We start from the raw sequence: 19,944 nt of genomic DNA on the forward strand, positions 1-19,944 counted from the left end.
TTTTTAAAGGGGAAGAGAGGGGGATCAGGTTGTAAACTCACTGTTTTCCTTGATTTTCAGCAATACCGTGAAGAACTGGATGCCAAGTTTAATGCTGACAAGTTTAAGTGGGAGAAAATGTGCCATAGAGAAGCTGCAGTAATGCTGAAAGCCTTTTTCAGAGAACTGCCCACCTCTCTCTTTCCCGTGGAATATATACCTGCCTTCATCACGCTAATGGAAAGTAGGTGGAAGAAGTTACATGTGAATGGATAAGATACAAGGTCAATGAAGTGGCACAGAGCAGAATAAAGATGCATAATCAGATGTGATCATAAGTGTATACATTTGCTGCTTCCTGGTAATGCTTGGCGAAGTATTGAGTTTGATGGTAAACTGTCATCTCTTTGCATGTTTATATTTAAAGTCTGGTCATTAGGATTTAGAGAGTTTTATAATGGTGGCTCAGATGATAAAGAATCTGCCTGCCATGCAGGAAACCCTGGTTCTATCCCTGGGTCAGGAAGATCCCCTGAAGAAGGGAATGGCCACCCTCTCCTGTGTTCTTGCCTGGAGAATTTCATGGACAGAGGAGACTGGTGAGCTACAGTCCATGGGATTGCAAAGAGTTGGACATGACTGAGTGACTTCATAATCATTAAAAGGCGGAGAGGGATGTAGTAGGACCAAGGTCTTGAGATATGAATTCCTGCTCAAACATCTGTTAACCATGCAGTCAGCCTTTCTGAGCTTTATGGCTGCCCCTATAGATTACAGATAATAACTACTTGTCAAAGTTGTTGTGAATATTGAATGAAGACATCTAAGATAGTGACTGGTATATAACAGTCCTTCAAGAAATATAAGATCTCTCCCTTCTTTAAATCCAGTGTCCTAGATCCGATGATGTAGCATGAAACAAGAAAGTGTTTGTCTCTGAAAATTACTATATAGCATAGTGTTTCTGAAACTTATGAAGTCACATAGATGAGGCCTTAGCTGAGATGCATGCGTGCATGCATGCTAAGTTGCTTCAGTTATGTCCAACTCTTTGCGACCCCGTTGCAACCCCATGGACTAGCCCAACAGGCTCCTCTGTCCATGGAATTTCCCAGGCAAAAACACTAGAGTGGGTTGCCATGCCCTCCGCTAGAGGATCTTCCTGAGCCAGGGATCTGAACCTGTGTCTCTTAGGTCTCCTGCATTGGCAAGTGGGTTCTTTACCATTAGCACCACCTGGGAAGCTCTTAGCTGAGGTATTTGGATAAAAAAAGTATAGAAACTGGACAGCATGTGTTGTATTTGGCAGTAAGAAAGTAATTTCATCCTAAGTGTTAAACATTCAAGAAGGTGTGATGAGAGAAATTTAGAAAAGTAGAAAGGGGTTACATAGTGTGGGCTTTGACCACTAACCTGAGGAATTCAGGGTTCACAGCCTACATATGTATAAGCTTGCTAAGTAAATGGTGATTCTGTTTGGACAGAAAGAGGCCGTGGCCAGATTGAGAAGATATATCCATATAAAGGGGTTGGCCACTGCTCAGTTATCGAAGAGGTTACCACACAGGAGTGAGAGCCAAAATGCAGGCCTTAATGATGAAAGTCTTATTAGTAATTTGAGAACATGAGCCAAAAATTGACATTTTAAAACACTACACGAGCATAACAAGTATTAACGGTATCTTCCAGCTTACAACCTTCTGCAGGTTGGCCAGAACCATCAAATCCTTAAAACCACGATGAAAGAAAATAATAACAACATCTGAAGTTTTTTGACAAAACTTGTCCTGAAAATTAGTTGGTTCTCAATCTTTAAAATGTTTAACTAAACCAGATTCATAAAACAATGCTTTATGTCTTCAGAGAAGAGACTATGATTAGAGACTTTTCTAAGCTTTAATTGACATGCTGTGACCAGTGTCTCTGTTCTTTGTAAGATGTAGCGTTTTTGTTTTATGACAGAGAGGACTATTTCTCTTATTCTTTCTTTTTTTTAATTTCAGATATTGTATTGAGTTGGCCAAAAAGTTAGTTCAGGTTTTTTCCATAACGCCTTATAGAAAATCTGAACCAAGTTTTTGGCCAACCCAATATATTCCCAGTTCTAGAATTTCCAGTGGCTACTTTACACCTGTTTTCTATTTACTGACCTTACCTGTCTTTTCATTCATTGTAAGTATGTTTTCCTTGAGCATAGCTTTCTTTCACATCCTTGAGCATAGTTATCAATATGATAACTACTTTACTAGTTCTGTCAGTATGATAGCTACTTCATAACTAGTTTTAACATCTGGGTCATCTGAGGGTTGGTCTCTGTTGATTGTCTCTTCTCTTGAAAATGGGCTATTGTTTATGTCAAGTAACTTTAAACTGTATCTGTAACATGGTGGCTTTTTTTTTGGAGACCCTGAACTCTGTAATATTTCTCCAGAGAATGGGGTTTTTTGGTCGGTTTTGCTTTTTGTTTGTATTTAGGCAGACAGTTTGTTATTTAATCTTTACCTGTGCTACTCCACATATGCACGATTTCTGGGGTGAGCCAAGATTTGGGTGGATTTTAAACCAGAATCGGGGCATTCTACCTCTTGACCTTTCTGGGATTCCCCATAACTCCCCAGTGTGGTCATCCTGAACCCCGCCCTCTCATTGTTCAGGCCAGAAAGACTGGGGCTTTCTTTTGGAATTTTAGCCACCTCATGCCTTGCTCTCTTTGGCCTGACCTCAGACTAAAACCCAGGCAATTGGACACTCTCCCTCCGCTATTCCCTAATTCTAAGTGTCCAGTCCTGTCCTGAATCTGCCTGCTTTTGTTCATTCTCCACTGCCTTGTGTGGCTGCTTTTTGTACTTTGCCCAGAGTTTATAGTTATCTTAGGGAGAGTTGATTGGCAAGGAGCTTACTTAGCCATGGCAGAAGCAGAAAGTCTTTATTTGTAAGTCAGAAACACAGGAGTTTCTGTAAAGTTTGCTGTCCTGGAAAATGGGCTACAGAAGTCTTAGCTTCACCTTGATCTACAGCTTATATACTGAACAGTTCATCAAAACAAATGGTGCCACAGAGGGATTTTTTGTTCTAGTTTTGTTTTTTTTTTTCCTTTTGGTCTCAGGAAATTATGCAAGGAGGAATCAGTCTCCCATGTAAGATCTGTTCAGAGAATTGTGTTTAAGAAGGAAATCATATTTAGTCCTTCTTCATACTTCTATTCAGATGTTGAAGCCAGTGTGCTTCAGGGAAAGGAGAGAATCTGGAAAAGATCCTGAGAAGGTTCACAGGAGGGTCCAGTTTTCTCTATGTGACTTTGAAAGTGGAAAATACTAGATTGCAGTGATTAATTTGATACCAGCCAACCCTGCAGGGAACCCAGAGTTCTGGGCTGTGACCAGCAGGGAAAATGGCCTTTTTCCCACCTGGGGTAAGCTCTAGTTTTAATGAGATTTCTGAAGGGAAGAACAGTGAACATCTGTGTGTTTAAGCCACCCCTAGTTTTACTCTAAAATATAGTCTTTTCCACTTTGTATTTTCTCTTTTCAAACCTGGTCCAAAAATTTTCCATAAAATTAGAAGACTAAGGATCAATCAAACCTTAGATACTTTCATGAAAACTTTAATAACTTTCTGGGAAAATAATGACCTCAGGGCAGGGGGGAAAAAAGACTCAACTAGGATGCCATAAATGAATTAACTGCAAAACGATTAACCACAAAACAGTGCAGGGCCAGGTTTCCTAAGGGAAATGAAAATGGATTATTTGCCAGTTTAGATTTTTAATCTTAAAGGGGATTTCGTAATTTATCTGGAATTGATGGAAATACAGAGCATGCATCTGCATCTATTGTTTTCCTCCAGAGGTTTTCTGGGTTGCATTAGAAAATTATAGACAGCCTATAGCCTGCAAGATCTGCATTAAAATCATGTCTTCTCTGTCCCCAAACATTTATACTGAGACATACTCCCGATGGTGCCTGTGATTCAGACAAAGTCACGTCAGCATGCATTAGCCATTTTTAAAACAACCTGGACCTGTGTCATTTTTGTTTACAAATCTGACATAAATTTTTAAAAATCCACATGAGGATTTGCTGGGCAATATGACATGAGCCTATAAATACTCCTGCCAACTGTTCCTTCATTTTGTGGTTACTCACATCAGTCATCCACTCCTGACTCGGGTGCCCATAACCTCCTGTGACCTAGGAACTTGTCGCAAGAGTGTTTCCACTACTGTAAAGCCAAGTAACTGTAGGCAGCTGACTGCCTTTATCCACTGAGCCGTAAATTGATAGATTTTCCTGCAAGTTGAGAGCTCCCCAGGGATTACAGAACTGCACACTTCCCTCCAGGGCCTCCCCACCAAGAGACCACTTCAAGGAGAAAATAGAGAGAACCGGGCAAAGCTGGATGCTCCAGCTTACCCTCCGTTTTCAGCACAGCGGGTTGTGGATTTTCCCGTTGTTGGATGGATTTTTCTAAAATCCTTTCCCCAAAACAGGGAAAGAGCCAGTATTGAGAGCACACAGAAGTAGGACGCCAACCCTCTGGCGACACCTTCTGTCACTGCCGAGGAATAAAATAGTCAAGAATCTCCAGCGATCCAGCTGTGGTCACCTTCCCTTGTGGCTCAGCTGGTAAAGAACTTGCCTGCAGTACGGGAGACCTGGGTTCAGTCCCTGGGTTGGGAAGATACCCTGAAGGAGGGAAAGGCTACCCACTCCAATATTCTGGCCTGTATAGTCCATAATGGGGTCACAAAGAGTCGGACACGACTGAGTGACTTTCACTTCACTTTCCATCCACATCCCTTTAAGATCTGAAGTCAGTGTCACTGATCAGAATGACACCTACAGAGGTAACTGTGCAGGCACTGATGTGAACACTCTATGCAGTAACTCGTTTAACCTTGGTAAGGGCCCAGTGAGGTAAGAATGATGACAATCCCCATTTTACAGGTGATAAGATAGAAGCATAGGGGTTGAATAGCTTGCCCAAGGTCACTCAGGGACTTAGTAGTCGATGCAGAGTTTGAATCTGATTCTAGAATCTGTGTTCCTAATAATTGTGCCTGGCTGTCTCATTATGTGGAAATAAGATTTATGTTGTCTTGAATCGAGCTTTAGGCCAACTGTTCATAGCATCAAAGTAAAAGCAAGGTCTGTGCAAGTGCTTTGAAAAGGGAACTGTCACACTGATCTAGAACTATTTTGAGGGTCTCATTGGCCACCTGCCCCAGCACTGGAATTCTGGGATGCTAAAAGGGAGTTGATAGAGCCCGTCTCCTCTCCAAGTGAACAGACTCACGTTCTTGGTCACAAAACCCAAGTCTTTACCACTGAAAGCTGTCAGGGCCCTCCTGTGCCACTAGGCGTTAGTTAGCAAGAGACGCTGTCGGGATGCATTAGCGTTACTCAACACGTGGTTATTTCTGTTTTCTTGTCAGGAGGGCCTCACATCCGAGTACAGTTTCAAGCCTTACACCTCATGGTCATGGCACTGCCTGATGCCAACAGGGACACAGCCCAGGTAGGTTGTATCAACCTCACGATCTGCCATCAACTCTTACTGGTCAGAAGAAATGGCCCAGGTGGAAAAATGAAAACTGTGTGTATGTCACACATACTGTACAGAATTCAAACTTGGAAAACCAAAGAGCATCTCCTTTTAGGAGTTCAACCTTCTCGGTGAATTTCAGAAAGTTCTAATAGGCATTTATACGTTGGTGGCCCAGCCAAACTTTTATCAACCAGTCGAGCCTGCCGCAAGCCCTTTGCCTTTCCTGACACCCACTCCTGTTCTCCAGAGGAAGCCAGGAAAGAATGTGAGTCCCAGAATCTTTGAACATTTCCATTTCATTCATTCATTCAATCTATCAAGAGAAACTGAGTGTCTATGATGTGCCAGGCACTGGGCTAGGGTTAGGAGTAGGAAGAAGCCAAGATGGAAGGCTTAAATGGAATAACATCAGAAGTAAATGAAACCCTGATTTAAATGAAGTTTCTAGAATGTTCATGTCTTACCATAATTCAATTTAAAGAATGATAGAATCAGGTTTTTAGAGATCTCCTGATTGGACCTTGACCTTTTCCAGATTAAGAAAATTAAGCTGAGAAAAGTTATTTCTCCTTTATTAAAACATTAGAACATTTCATAGAGTTATATTCCACAGATCTCCACCCAAAATATTCCTCCTTTGCTTTCAGATTCATTTATTTATGTTTGCAAAGATCAGGGTTTCTGTTGCTGTTTTGATCCTGATTCTGCATACATTAGGAAATCAGTTATAAGTACAGCAGCTGCTCAGGCTCTTTTAAGTGAATTGAGGTGAGATGAGGATGAATTGGAAAGAGCCCATCATTTGGGGGCCAGTAAACACGATGCTGAAAACAAAGCTGATCCTTCGTGCTGCCTCCTGTCAGACGTTTCAGCTTGATGAGGACCTTTTCTCCTCCGGTGAAACCATCTGCCAATTGTATTACATCCTCCACCCAAGACAAGGAATAGGCAGAGGCATACAAATGTCTGTTTCTAGTACAATTTGGTAATTTTTCAAAAGCTAGAAATTTAGTAGCTTTGTTTTCTTTCCTTTATCTGAACAATTTTTATCTTTCCAAAAAAATTAATTTGGTATCAGATATCTGGGTCAGAATGTCATCTCCCCTTTCATATCACCAAGGATGGAGCAATGACTGAAGAATTCAGCCCATTTCTAATAGAACACCCTCTTCACTCGCTCTCTTCCACTGTGAATTGTGACTGGAATGAAGATGAAGCTAGTGCGTTGTGCAGATCAAGAGCTCTGGCTGAGGAGTTAGGCTTCTTTGGGCAAGTCCTGGCTCTGCCATTTACTTACATAACACTGGACAAAGCTACTCAGTCCCTCCCCGCCCTACTTTCTGTAACTGTAAAATAATATTAATATTAAATAATAGTACCTACCTCCCAGGCTTTGAGGTGATGATGAAATGAGTGGATGTATGTAAAGTACTAAAAATAATACCTGGCTCTCAGTTAACCCACAAATAAACGGTAGCTGTGATCACTAGTATGTGCATATGTCACAGATACTGTACAGAAATCAAACTTGGAAAACCGAAGAGCATCTCCTTTTAGGATTTCAACCCTCTTGGTGAATTTCAGAAAGTTCTGATGGGCTATTATATGTTGGTGGCCCCGCCAAACTTTTATCAAGCTCTCTTTTTTTTTTTCGATAGTGAGAGCAACTGCATATAAGCATTTCCCTTTGGTCTGCTGAACACTCCAAAATTGAAAAGCAGCAGAAAAATGACACCCCCGAAATAAAAGTTTTCTGCTTTTCGACTGACATATTTGTGAACTGAGGAATTAGATACTCATTTTGTTGTTGCTGTTCTTTAAACTGTTTTAATCTCTTTGTTTTTAAAATTTTTGTTGAGTTATTGACATACACTCCTCTGGAGAAGGGGCTGGCTCCCCACTCCAGTATTCTGGGGCTTCCCTGGTGGCTCAGATGGTAAAGGATCCGCCTGCCATGTGGGAGACATGGGTTCCATCCCTGGGTTGGGGAGATCCTTTGGAGAAGGGAATGGCTAGAGAATCTATACAGTCTGGACCCCTATACAGTCCAGGGGTTGACTGAGTGACCTTCACTTTTGACATAACATATTGATTTCAAATATACAGCATGATGTTTTGATATTAGTATGTACTGCAGAGCAGTCACCATACTAAGTCTTGTTACCCTCCATCACCATTACAGAAAATCTTTTTTTCTTGAGAGAACTATTAAGATTTACTCTCTTAGTAATTTTCAAATATGCAATACAATATTATTGACTACAGTTATCATGCTATGTGCTATATCCCCATAACTTATTTACTTCATAACTTATTTATTTTAAAGCTCAGTTTTTTAAAATGTGTTTTTCTTTCCCAAGGAAACAGAAAATATTTTAAACAATAATTAAATTAAGAGTGAGTTACTTTTCCTCCTTCACAACAAAACTGCATTTCATGTTTATTTGAGCTGTAGTGTTTTTTCTCCCTTGTTTATTGTTTAATTTTAATATCTGTCAAACTTCCTTAAGATAAAAGAAAATAAGAAAACGCAAACTATTATTTATAGCGATCCCAATATGACAAATTCCATAAAAAATGGAGCTGTTATGAAGCAAAGAAATAAATAAATTCTTCACATTTCTCATTCACACTTTCAAGCAGTTAAAGAAGAAACGTGACATGTTTAGCCATTCTGTAGTTCTGACCATTTTCTAGAGGCCTGGTGAATGAGTATAGAAATGAATGACAGTAATCAGCGATGCCTTTTTATGATTTACAACTAATGTGACACCGTGCTGCTTCTTATTAGGCCCTCATGACATTCTTCAATAAAGTCATTGCCAATGAATCAAAAAACCGCATGAGTATATGGAACATTTCTACCATCATGGCACCGAATCTTTTCTTCAGTAGAAGCAAACATTCTGACTGTGAAGAATTACTCTTAGCGAACACTGCTGCCCACATCATCCGTCTGATGCTCAAGTACCAGGAGATGTTATGGACAGTGAGTACCAATGTGACGACCTGGATGTTCCTCTTGCGTCTACCGGCACCCACCCAGGAAACATAGAGGCTGGTTAGCAAGCAGTGCCCTCAGTCACAGGGGGAGATAGGAGACATGATCCCGAGTTCCTGGTGGCATCTTTCGCATTCCACAGGGCTACCCGCTCCCAAACTTATTTTCTTTTAAACAGGAATCCTAATAGATTTTCCTAATCTTTATGAGGACAGAACCACAGTTCCTGGTTCCTGGATACTGAGTGGCCAGAAGGAGTAAACATAACTGAAGACAGACTCTACCAGGGCGGGTCAACCCACATGTTTTCCTTCTATTCAGGCTCTGTTTCTTCTTCAGGTTCCGTCTTTCTTAATCGCTCAAGTCAGAAGAATGAATGAAGCCACCATGTTGTTAAAGAAGCCGCTCCCAAGTGTCAAAAAGCTGCTAAGGAGGAAGACCATAGAGCGAGGGGTAATGAGACAATAAATAAATGCACGAATGTCATGACCACCCAGGCTCTTCTGTCTCAAAGTGATGCACAAAGTAGCTTGTAATCATGAAGCAGAATTGTTATGTTCTCACAAAGTGTCACTCTTGTGACTGTGAACACTGTGGAAATTGCATTCATGACAGAGTGCTATGGTATTTCCATTTTGTTGAATTAGGTGCTTTTTGCTTGAAGTTTTTGAATTCCGTCTGTCATCATGAGAGATAATTCATTAATATTAATAAAGATAATTCCGTTAATATTCTCTCAAGTACTGAAGGGCAAATGGTTCTTACGGATGCTGAGAGTCAACATTTTAATCCCTGTGAACTGGATTTAAGGGTGGTCCAGCTGTCAGTGTATCTAATAGCTAGAGACTGAGATTTCCATGGTGAGTGGATGCTGAAAGGATATCTAATCCTCAAGTCATTTAGTGTAAATTTGTTGCACTTCAAAGAATTTTTGCCTTAGCACAGTTGTTTGTGTGGAGATGCATAATGGGAACAGGCTTTAGAAGAATTATCTTTACTGCTTTAAAGATCTCTGAGGACGATTGCATAGCATTTGGCCTTGAGGAGGATGGAGAGTACAGGAAACTCACTTTGTCCTTAAAGGAATGTGTATCCAGCAGAGAGATAATCTGATAGAGAAGTGTACACAAGAGCCATGGATACGCATTCCGTGTCAGGCGTGCTATGCAGATAGCGGCCTGGGGCTCACACAGAGGAGAAGGAAGTGTGTCCAATGTGGAGCGTGTGGAGGCTTCGTGGAGAAAGTGGCATTTGAACTGCACCTTGAAGGATGGACAGCATTTTAAAGGGAACAAGGAGAGGAGAGTTCATTCAAGGAAAGAAATAGTGAATCCCGAGGCAGTAAGGTAGAGGTATTGCTAACTGATCTATCACAGTCCGGATGGATGGCTGCGTTCCCTCACTATATACAGGTAAAGGGATTTCAGTAGAACCAACATACTAAATTTGGGGGAAATTTTTTGTTTTCATTGAGAAAAAATTCACGTAATATAAAATTTGCCATTTTAACTATTTCAAAATGTGTAATTTTTAGTATCTATTTCTAGTATAATTCGCAGTATTGTACAACATCACCACTATCTAATTTCAGAATATCTTTACCATCCTCAAAAAAACCCCGTACCAGTTAAGCATTCACTCCTCACTACGCCCCTCCCCACGATCCCTGACAAACTCTCCTCTACTTTCTATCTCTATGAATTTATCTACCTGGACCTTTCATGTAACTGGACTCATACAATATGTGGCCTGTTGTGTGCGTGACTTCTGTCACTTAGCATCATGACTGCAAGGCTCATCCTGTGGTAGCATGTATCACTACTTCACTTTTTTTGTTTGTTTGTTTTGCATTTCTCTTGGACATCTGTTGGGTCATATGGCAACTCTATTTGTTGAGGATTTTTGCACCAACTTTTATAAGGGATATTGGCCTTTAGTTTTTTGTTCTTGTTATGCCTTTGTCTGAATTTGGTATTAGGGAAATAATAGCCTTACAGAATGAGTTAGAAAGTGGTTCCTCCTTCTATTTTTTGGAAGAGTTTGAGAAATTATTAGTGTTGTTTCTTTAAACATGTGGTAAAATTCACCAGTGAAGTCACCTGGTCCTGGACTTTTCCCTGTAAGAATTTTTTTATTACTAAAGTTCTTGTTATAGCTCCATTCAAGATTTTCTGTTTCTTTTTGAGTCAGTATTGATAGTCAGCGTGTTTCTAGGACTTTATATCATCTAGGTTATCTAATTTGTTGAAATACTATAAATATTATATTATATTATAATCTTTTTTAGGTTTGTATTAATGTTCCCTCTCATACTCTTGATTAATAATTTGAATCTTTTCTTTTTTCTTGGTGAATCTAGCCAAAGGTTTGTCAATTTGTTTGGTCTTTTTGAAGAGCCAACTTTTGTTTCATTGATTTTCTCTATTTTTTGTTTTTCTCTAGCCCTTATTAAAACTCAGATCTTTATTTTTTCCTTCTTTATGCTTGTTTTGAGTTTGGCTGGCTTTTTTCACTTTCATAAGATGGAAAGTTAGGCAACTAGTTTGAGGTTTTATTTTAAAGTCAGCATGTACTTCTGTAAATTTTCCTCTGGGTACTTTTGGCTCCATCCAGTAAGTTTTGGTGTACTGCGTTTCATTATGGTTCATTTCAAGGTATTTTCTAATTTCCCTTGGACCCATTGGTTATTTAGGCATAAACTTTCTAAATTTCCTTTTGTTATTGATTTCTAATTTTATTCCATGGTGGCTATGTAGCATGTGTTGTATTATTTTGATATTTTAAACTTGACTGAGACCTGTTTTGTGGTCTAACATACTGTCTATCCTGGACAGTGTTTTATATGTGCTTAAGAATGGATTCTGCTGTCACTGTCCTACAGATGTCTCCTAGATCAACTTCAGGTTCTTCCCCCTCCCCAGGGTTGCTGTCTGTTATAGCTGTTATATATTTGTTAATGACTTTGCTGCTGAACTAATTTTCTTATGTCTCTGTGTTTTCTGTGGCTGCTCAAATCTCTGTTCCATTAGCCTAGTGGTTTGCTGGTGTTTGCACAGAGATTTTCTTAGATACCTGGAGTGAAAAATATCTCCCAGTCTTTGCAGATGAGCTCTGTGTGTTTGTGTGCTTGAGACACCTTCAGCATTCAGCCAGGCAGCTTACAACTTGGCCTGAACTTTAGTTCCTGTTTGGACAGTAAAGGTCAGCCAGAGGTGAGCACTTAGGTTCTTTTTAGGTCTTTCCTGAATATGTGCACAGCCCTGAGCATGCACATGACCTTCTAGGTTCTCAAGAATATGTTGGAGCTTTTCAAAGACCTTACTCCCCAAAGCATCTAGTTCCCTAGGCTTGCCTCCCAAGATTTTTAGTTAGTTTATATTTTCCCCTGCTCTTAGGCACTGCATCAGGCAGCAGTGAGTAAAACATTTGCCTATAAATATTTTCAACATCACACCGCTTTAGCACTGGTCAGGTTCCAAGTCAGACAAGATAAAGGCTAGCCAGTCTTCCAGGGAACAAATAACTAGAATTCCTTGTGAATGAGGTCCCTTCCACGCCCTTTGGTACCTGCACCAGGAATGCAGGCGGTTATTTTCAAGGCTGTCACTGAGCTGTGGAGCAGAGATGGGAAAGTGTAAACTAAGATGCCACTGAGTTCACCATTCTGATCAAGACTCAGTTGTTTTTCTTACTTAAGCACCTCCCCTGGTTGCCACTTTCTAGAGTTCTGAAGAAGTTGACAGTGACAGGTTTTTCCAGTTTGTTCATTGCTTTTATGGAGGGACAGACTTCTTACTCTTTGCTATTTTCATTCTGGAAAATTTTAATGTTAGTATGATGTTTGTGGAGCTGAATCTGAGGTCAGGTCAGGCTTTGCGAGCCCACGCAAGTTTAAGTCTATCTCTGAGCCTCAATTTTCTTACATTTTCACTTTGGGGGGAAAAGTAATGATACCTACCTATTTCACTGAGTTGTCATCAGCATCAACTCACATATAATGTGGGTGTAAAGAACTGTGTGATGCTTTATGCAAGTCAGTTGCGTTAGTGTTTTAATTATAAGTAGAACTAAGTAGAATTTTAAAAGGTTATACATACCATGGAAGCCAGCCCCTAAAGATGAAGAAATAGTCTTTCTTTGGTTCTCTTATACTATATCGTAGTTTTACTTCTTGACTTAGACTGATAGTTGATTGACAGTTTACAAAATTCAAAAGATTGGAAGGGGAGAAACTATAGAAAAAAGTTGGTCAGCTCTGACTTCCCCTCCTGAGAACAAGTAATATAACCAATGACAGCATGTGTGCACGGGAACACACAGGTATATTTACTTGTAGAAAGGTGCTGTGACATACAAGCAAACATGAGGACGTGGTCTTCACCTTTTTCACACGAATGGTAATGTAGGTGAAGCTCTCCCGCACCATCTTTAATGACTTATGGAATCATAGTGGTTATTCCACATCAGTCCACAAAGCCTTCCCCTTTGCTCCTTTTGCATGATATTCCAAAGGCACACTGACTTATTTAAATATTCCCAGACGGTTGAATAGTTAGATTGTGTCCAACCTTTTGCTATTAAAGTTTATGCATCAGTGAATAAACTTGCACATATGTCATTTCTCACAAAGGAAGACTGTTTGTAGGATGAAGTTATAGATGTGGAATTGTTGGGTCAGAGTGAATATGTTTTATAATTGGTAAATATTGCCAAAATGTTTTCCATAAAGGTTGTACCAGTTTACACTTCTAGCACCAGTGTGTGTTTGTTTTCTCAACATCAATTCTAAAGATTAAATGTGTTGGTTTTTCTTTTTTTTTAGGTTACAAGCCCCAAGACATCAAAGGTACTGCAAAAATCAGCCTCTACAAGAAGAATGGTAAGAAAATAAATTATTCCCTCTCCTCCCTAATTATTAACTCCTTACGTAGTATTCTTTGGCTGTATCTACCTTATCTGTATCTAATTTTGGTCATGATATCCCTTCACACTTCACATTTTCAGTGTAGCATGTGAAGGAATGGTATAGGGACTCAACTAACTGATGACTTGGAGTTTGTGGCTAGGGGTTCTGTTCACAAGAGTGAATACTCTCGAAAGTTAGAGGGAGCCTGTGATCATTATAACAGTCTCAATAATGTCAGGAGTGTGGAATTCATCTTAAGAGGCTTCTGGGGGCCACTGGTAGGGGAGGGACATCAAATGCCCCAAAGAGTGTTTTAGGAGGGTGCTCTTAGCTCCCTGCCCCCTCCCAGCTCCCGAACCCTGGCACTGGCCATTCCTGCATGCTCTCCTGGTTCTCGCTGGTAATAGTAGAAATGTATTGTAAGAATTGACCCTTTAAGAATGGCTTCCTAGTGCTGCAGTAACAGTGCCACAAACAGGGTGGATTGAAGTGATAGAATTTACTTTCCCACAGTTCTGGAGGCTGAAACTCCGAAACCAAGGTGTTGTTTGGTTGGTTCCTTCTGAAGGCTGTGAAAGGAGGATGTGATTCTGACGTCATTCTTAGCTTTCGGCGATGCCGGGAGTCCTGGGCCTTCTTTAGCTGTGGATGAGGCATCATCCAATCTCTGCTTCTGTCCTCACTTGGCATTCACCCTGCGTGCATGTGAGTGTGTGCACGTGTATGTGTGTTCTCCTCTTATAAGGACAGCGGTCACCGGAGTACAGTGGCTGGTCACTAGAGTATACCGGTCCTTGGATTAAGGGCACATTGTACTCCTGTTTCCACAAGGTCACATTTTGAGGTCCTGGGGCTTAGAACTTCTACGTATTTGATGGGGTTAGGAGGACACAATTCAACCCATATTTCCTCTAGGGGATATAGTGAGTCAATTCACATGAACCTTCTACATCAACAATACCATCCTTTGATAATGCACAGATTATTTAAAACAATTACCTGAGGTATAGCCACATCCTCAGAAATTTATTTATTTCTGTCCATCTCTAAATAGATAATTAATATTTAAAACACTCAAAATTTTGAAACAATGGGAATTTTCCATCCAGTTAGAACAGAACAGACTTTACTGTCCAGTAGACAGCACCATTCTTCGAATATTTCATGCAGACGGGAGCTCTGAGGTCCCAGGGCCCATGAGAGCCGCACACCCTCCCCAGCCATCCACACCCCGTCCTTCACAGTGTTCCTAGCACACTTCGAGGGGTCGAGTTCGGTGCCCATCTGGAATGTAATCTGGGATGACCATTCATTGCTGCTGACTAAAGAAACAGGTATATTTGAAAGGCACATTTTCAAATAGATCCTTAAATTTTCAGAAGGTTGACTTTCTTAAAAAAATTGAAATACAGAATCCTGCTTCAAGTAGGCCTATTCAGGACATTGTTCAAGAAAATGCACGGATAGAAACATTAGATCTCTGTCACAATCCAGTCTCACTTCCCTCGTGACTTATAAAAAATATCCATCTGTTTATCTGGCTGCACTGGGTCTTAGCGGTGGCACGCAGGCTCTTAGTCTTCATTGGAGCACATGGGATCTTCAGTTGCAGCAGGTGGGATCCAGTTCCCTGACCAAGGATCGAATGTGGGCCTTCAGCATTGGGAGCGCAGAGTCTTGGCCACCAGACCACCAGGGAAGCCCCCTCTCTTGTGACTTTAAGGCGTTATAGTGAGACCTAAGCCTGTAACAAAAGTAAAACCCCAGGTTAAGTTTAGTCATTAGCGAATCTCCTGTAAGAAAGGAAGCAGTGTTCTGTTCTGGCTCATGCCCCGTCATGTTCCCACGTTTCCCTCTTTTGGAACGCCACTGATTTCTGCGTCTCTTAAGTGCAATCGCTGAGTTTGACAGAACGTGCTGCCTTTTTCCTCCCTGGCAGTCCGACGTGCCAGAGGGCGTCATAAGGGTCCACGCGCCGCTTCTCTCCAAGGTGTCCATGGCCATTCAACTCAACAGTCAAACCAAAGTCAAAGACATACTGGCGAAATTTCAGTGTGAGAACAGGTGAGTAGATGTGAGAGTCTCTGTAAGGCAGATGGGCTTTTATCTGATGAGCAAATCTTTTATTTGAAAATTTGACCTTTTCGAAAAATTAGAACCTGTTACTTTAAGGACTTCACCAGTAACTGAAGAATCAAAAGTAGAGAAAGAAATATACCGTAGAATTATCAATAACAAAAGCTTTTTTTTCCCAAGGAACTTCTACAATTGAGATTCTTAAATAGGTAGATTTTCTGTGTTGGTGGCTTCATTTACTCATTGAGCTTTACTTTTTATTTGGATAAAAATTTTAGCAAGTTACTTTTTATATATCTTGATAGATTTCCAGGAATATTGTTATTCCAGGCTCCATTGGGCTTTAACATGACTGTAACAAGTACAGTTTATGTAGTGGAGTGAACGTCATAAAACCTACTATCAATGAACCTTAGGATCAGAGTGATGTTGACAATATATTTTTGCATGACCACCTTGAAAGTGTGAAGATGTTAGTTGCTCAGTCATGTCCGACTCTTTGTGACCCCATGGACTGTAGCCCGCCAGGCTCCTCTGTCCATGGAATTCTCCAGGTAAGAATACTGGAGTGGATTGCCATTCCCTTCTCCAGGGGATCTTCCTGACCCAGGGGTCAAACCCAGGTCCCCTGCATTGCAGGCAGATTCTTTACTGTCTGAGCCATGTCTGCCTTAAGTCACCCTAAGGAACATTAAGTCATGGTAAATGTTGGAGGATAAGGACAAGGGCGGGGTGTGGGGCTATCAGTGGGAACTAGGGGGACCACGTGGGGAAGGAAACACTGTAGCTTGATTGAATCCATGGGGCCCTTCTGTTGTGACATTGCACTCAGACATTGCAAGATGGGAAGAAGTACACAGGATGTGTCTGTATGTTTTCTTATATCTACATACAGATCTACAACTATCGCAAATAAAATGTTTAATTAAACAAAGAGGGTGCATATCCTTCTCCCTCACAGGGCAGAGAGAGGATAGTCTGTAACCATATCTGTAAGTAACCAGGCTGACAGTTCAAGGAACTGGAGCTCAGCAGTGGCCTTTTCAGACTCTTCTATCCTGGCAGCCTAGTCCAGGGTAGAAAATTAAAATTTGCCAATTATTTGCTCCAACTTGCTTTCGTTATCAGGCAGAGACATACAACAAAGTCAGCCTTAGTTTGCAAAGCCCTGGGCAGGCTTAGAAATGTGGCATGGGCTAAGGAGAGAGCCCCATTCGATTTTTGACAACTGCAGAAATGAGGCTGGACTGCCTTTGAACTGAGAGTAATGCGGCCCACGACAAGGCAGTGTGAAGCCCCCAGCTGCTCCTTGGCCAGCCTTGATGTGCCAGCAACAGTGTCCCCTCTCGAGTGGAGCTGACAGTGTGACAGTTGTGGATGGAAAGGCTGGGGCGGCTGTGGAGCCCAGCTGCATCCTTCTTCCTCTCTGCCTCAGATGCTTCGCTGTGTCAAACAGACCAAAAAAAGCTTTTATCCTCCCTTCAGTCATCAGCATGATTTGTGGGGTGTATTCCACTCAAGGCAGAATGAATTGTTTGCTGCTATGATACTTAATCCACAGGTGTACCTAAGAATCTCTGAAGAGGGTTGAAATTATATCGCTTTCTTCTTTTCTCAGTCATGGTTCATCAGAATGCATTAAGATCCAGAACCAAAGGCTATATGAAATCGGAGGTAATATAGGTAAGCATTTGTCGGTGATTTTTACTCCTACAGGCTCTGATTACTCTGTTGTTGTTCCGTCACTAAGTCATGTCCCACTCTTTGTGACCCCATAGACTGCAGCACACCAGGCTTCCCTGTCCTTCACCATCTCCTGGAGCGGAGAAACTGAATAATCTACTGATTACTCTGAGTAATGCTCTAAAGGAAACAGGATGCTATTATCGTGTTAATAAGAGATGGTAGGATGGCATCACTGACTCAATGGACATGAGTTTGAGCAAATTCTGGGAGATAGTGAAGGACAGGGAAGCCTGGTGTGCTGCCGTCCAATGGGGTCGCAAAGAGTCAGACACGACTGAGCCACTGAACAATTGTGTTAATAAAAGCATATTTTACAAGTTTCTTAGATATAAAATCAAAATCAAAGTGTCTGTTTTTTTTTAATTTCACATAAGAATAGTGTAACTTTCCTAAAAAAGTGTTCCTAAAATATTTTCAAAATTTACATGTAAATATTGTAGTTGACATGGAGTAGGTTTCTGAGTCTTTTAAAGATGACTCTGAAAGTTAGAGTGTCTCTGGAGATTCGGGCAAATGAAAGGAAAAGCTGTGGCGCTTTCAGAGTCTTGACATCCTTTTGGTTGAAGTTCGCTGTTCAGCTCTCAGTCCAGGTTCATCCTCTCCCCCTGAGGGGACGGGAAGGAATAAAAAGAAAATTCCGTCCCCGCGCGTGTGCCCTTAGCTCCCTCTTGCCCCTCATGGTTGGGATGACATCCTCGTGCTGCTGTTCGTGGCCGGCGCGTCCCTCCTGCTGATGAGGGCTGTGGTCATCGTCCCCTCTGTGGTCAGCTTTCCCCTCCCAAGCCCACCATTTCTCTCTGCATAAACATTTCTGTAACTCCGCCCATCTCGTCGACTCCCATTTCTCTGCAACGGCTCCTTGAACTGGTCGTCTGTGCTCCAGTCTGTCCCCCTCCTTCTCTCCTGAAGCCGCTCCACTCAGGCTTTACCCCTCGACACTTCACCAGAATTGCTCTTTCGTCCAGGTCACCAGAGGACTCTCAGGTGTGAAATGCAGGGCCTCCTTCTGTCTTCATAATCACCCGAGTTGATCCTTCCCTCCTTTGGAAACAGTGCCCTCTTCCGCTGGTGTCCAGGGCCCCTGGGCGCCTGGCTCCCCCACCCTCCAGCCCCGCTTCACAGGCCGCTCCTTCTGCGTGTCCTCTGCCTGTTACTCCTCATCCTCTCGCCCTCTGAGCGCGGGGGATGGTTCTCTCTGCACTTGTCTCCGTGGTGAGCTCGTCTGTCTCCCTGCTCTGGAGGCATCTGGGTGCCGTCTCTCAGGTTAACGTCCAGACTCACCTCGACACCCACCTTCACGTCTGGTCACCAGCGCATCTTGTCCTGGGCCTTCGCCTCTGCTCTGACTTGGGCCCAGAGCACCCTCCCTCGGATGGCCCTCTCCTCACTCCCTCACCTGGCAGGTGTTTGCTGCTGTATCAGCTTCTCACGGAGAGCTTCCTGGACGGGATCCTCTTTCTGCTTTCCTGGCTTTCTTGTTCTCTCACATCCTTATCATCATCGGGCTTACTTCCCATCATACTTTCTTATTTGCTAGTTGCCTTTTACCACTTTCAGAATATAAGCAAGAGGGCAGATATTTTTACCTGTCTGATGCATTGCTGTGGCCTCGCCCTTAGAATAATGCTCGACACCATAATGGCTCAAGAAATACTTGAAACTGAATGAATGAGTCAAGCAAGCAATGTAATCTTGGTATTTTTTTTTGAGACTTTAGTGCACATTTCAAACACACTGTACATAAGAATTTTCAAATGCATTTGCCCCTTTCTGTTGTTATTCCAGATCTTCTGCCCATAGGAGAGAAATGAAATGACCACTCCTAGAATAAAATTTCATGTTCATCCTTAGTCAAGGTACAATCTGTTAAAAAAAAAATTTAGAGGACATGTATTATCTCATAAATGATCATCAGTGATCATCATCAGATAAATGAGTAAATGCCTGAAACAGGTTCTTGCCATGTTGTTCTAATTGGTGTAGAATCTGGGGAGCAGTTTTCCTGGGCTTAGTCTGTTTTTTTCCACAGTGTCACATGGGGTTTATTTGGAGTACTTCACAGTCAGAAAGAAATAAAGAGGGAAGGAAGGTAGGTTGGCTGTGCTGGAAACTTTAAACTGAATCTGCTTTTGGCTGAGAGAATGATGTTGGCCTTATTTGAGACTCGAAACACCCACACACACAAATAGGCCCATGCACAGAAGTGTGGCCTTTTGAAAACATTCTCCGATTTTCATTTCTTTTAGGACAGCACTGCTTGGATCCGGATGCTTATATATTGGATGTTTATCATGTGAATCCCCAGGCAGAATGGGTGATTAAACCCCAACAGAGTGTTTGAAATCACCCCCCAAGATGGCAGCTATCATGTATTACACACCAAGGAGTCCTACATTCAGTAGGGAAAAAACAAGCTTCTGACATGTCTGTCCCTAGGCCCTCTCGGTGTTTCTCAGCCCAGCTGGTGTCTCCCGGAATTGCCAGCATGAATCGTGGAAGAGGAGCTGGTTGACCATCTGAGCTGAAGCCATCTCATGGTGGTTCCTTGGTAAGAGTGAAGGAAAGAGGGTGTGATCCTTCCAGAAGAAAGGCCAGCATAGAATATGGAGCTCTCATCATTTCTGATACTTTGACTCACAACAGAAATGAGCTTGGTCTTTACACCTGGGGATAAGAGGCACTTCTCGAT

General features: G+C 41.8%; 1 protein-coding gene across 1 annotated transcript in view; it reads left to right on the forward strand.

Annotated features, from left to right (window-relative positions):
- Nucleotides 1-19,596, forward strand: part of ARHGAP28 (Rho GTPase activating protein 28) — a 134,304-nt gene extending 114,708 nt beyond the window's left edge. The window contains exons 11-18 of the mRNA XM_068993659.1: nucleotides 61-223; nucleotides 5,414-5,496; nucleotides 8,318-8,515; nucleotides 8,867-8,980; nucleotides 13,350-13,406; nucleotides 15,373-15,497; nucleotides 17,128-17,192; nucleotides 19,502-19,596. Coding sequence (XP_068849760.1) covers nucleotides 61-223; nucleotides 5,414-5,496; nucleotides 8,318-8,515; nucleotides 8,867-8,980; nucleotides 13,350-13,406; nucleotides 15,373-15,497; nucleotides 17,128-17,192; nucleotides 19,502-19,596 — 900 coding nt within the window. The remainder of the gene's footprint in view (nucleotides 1-60; nucleotides 224-5,413; nucleotides 5,497-8,317; nucleotides 8,516-8,866; nucleotides 8,981-13,349; nucleotides 13,407-15,372; nucleotides 15,498-17,127; nucleotides 17,193-19,501) is intronic.
- Nucleotides 19,597-19,944: the final 348 nt, after the last annotated feature.

The sequence above is a fragment of the Capricornis sumatraensis genome, chromosome 21 (genome assembly GCF_032405125.1).
Source record: "Capricornis sumatraensis isolate serow.1 chromosome 21, serow.2, whole genome shotgun sequence".
Taxonomy (NCBI): Eukaryota; Metazoa; Chordata; class Mammalia; order Artiodactyla; family Bovidae; genus Capricornis; species Capricornis sumatraensis.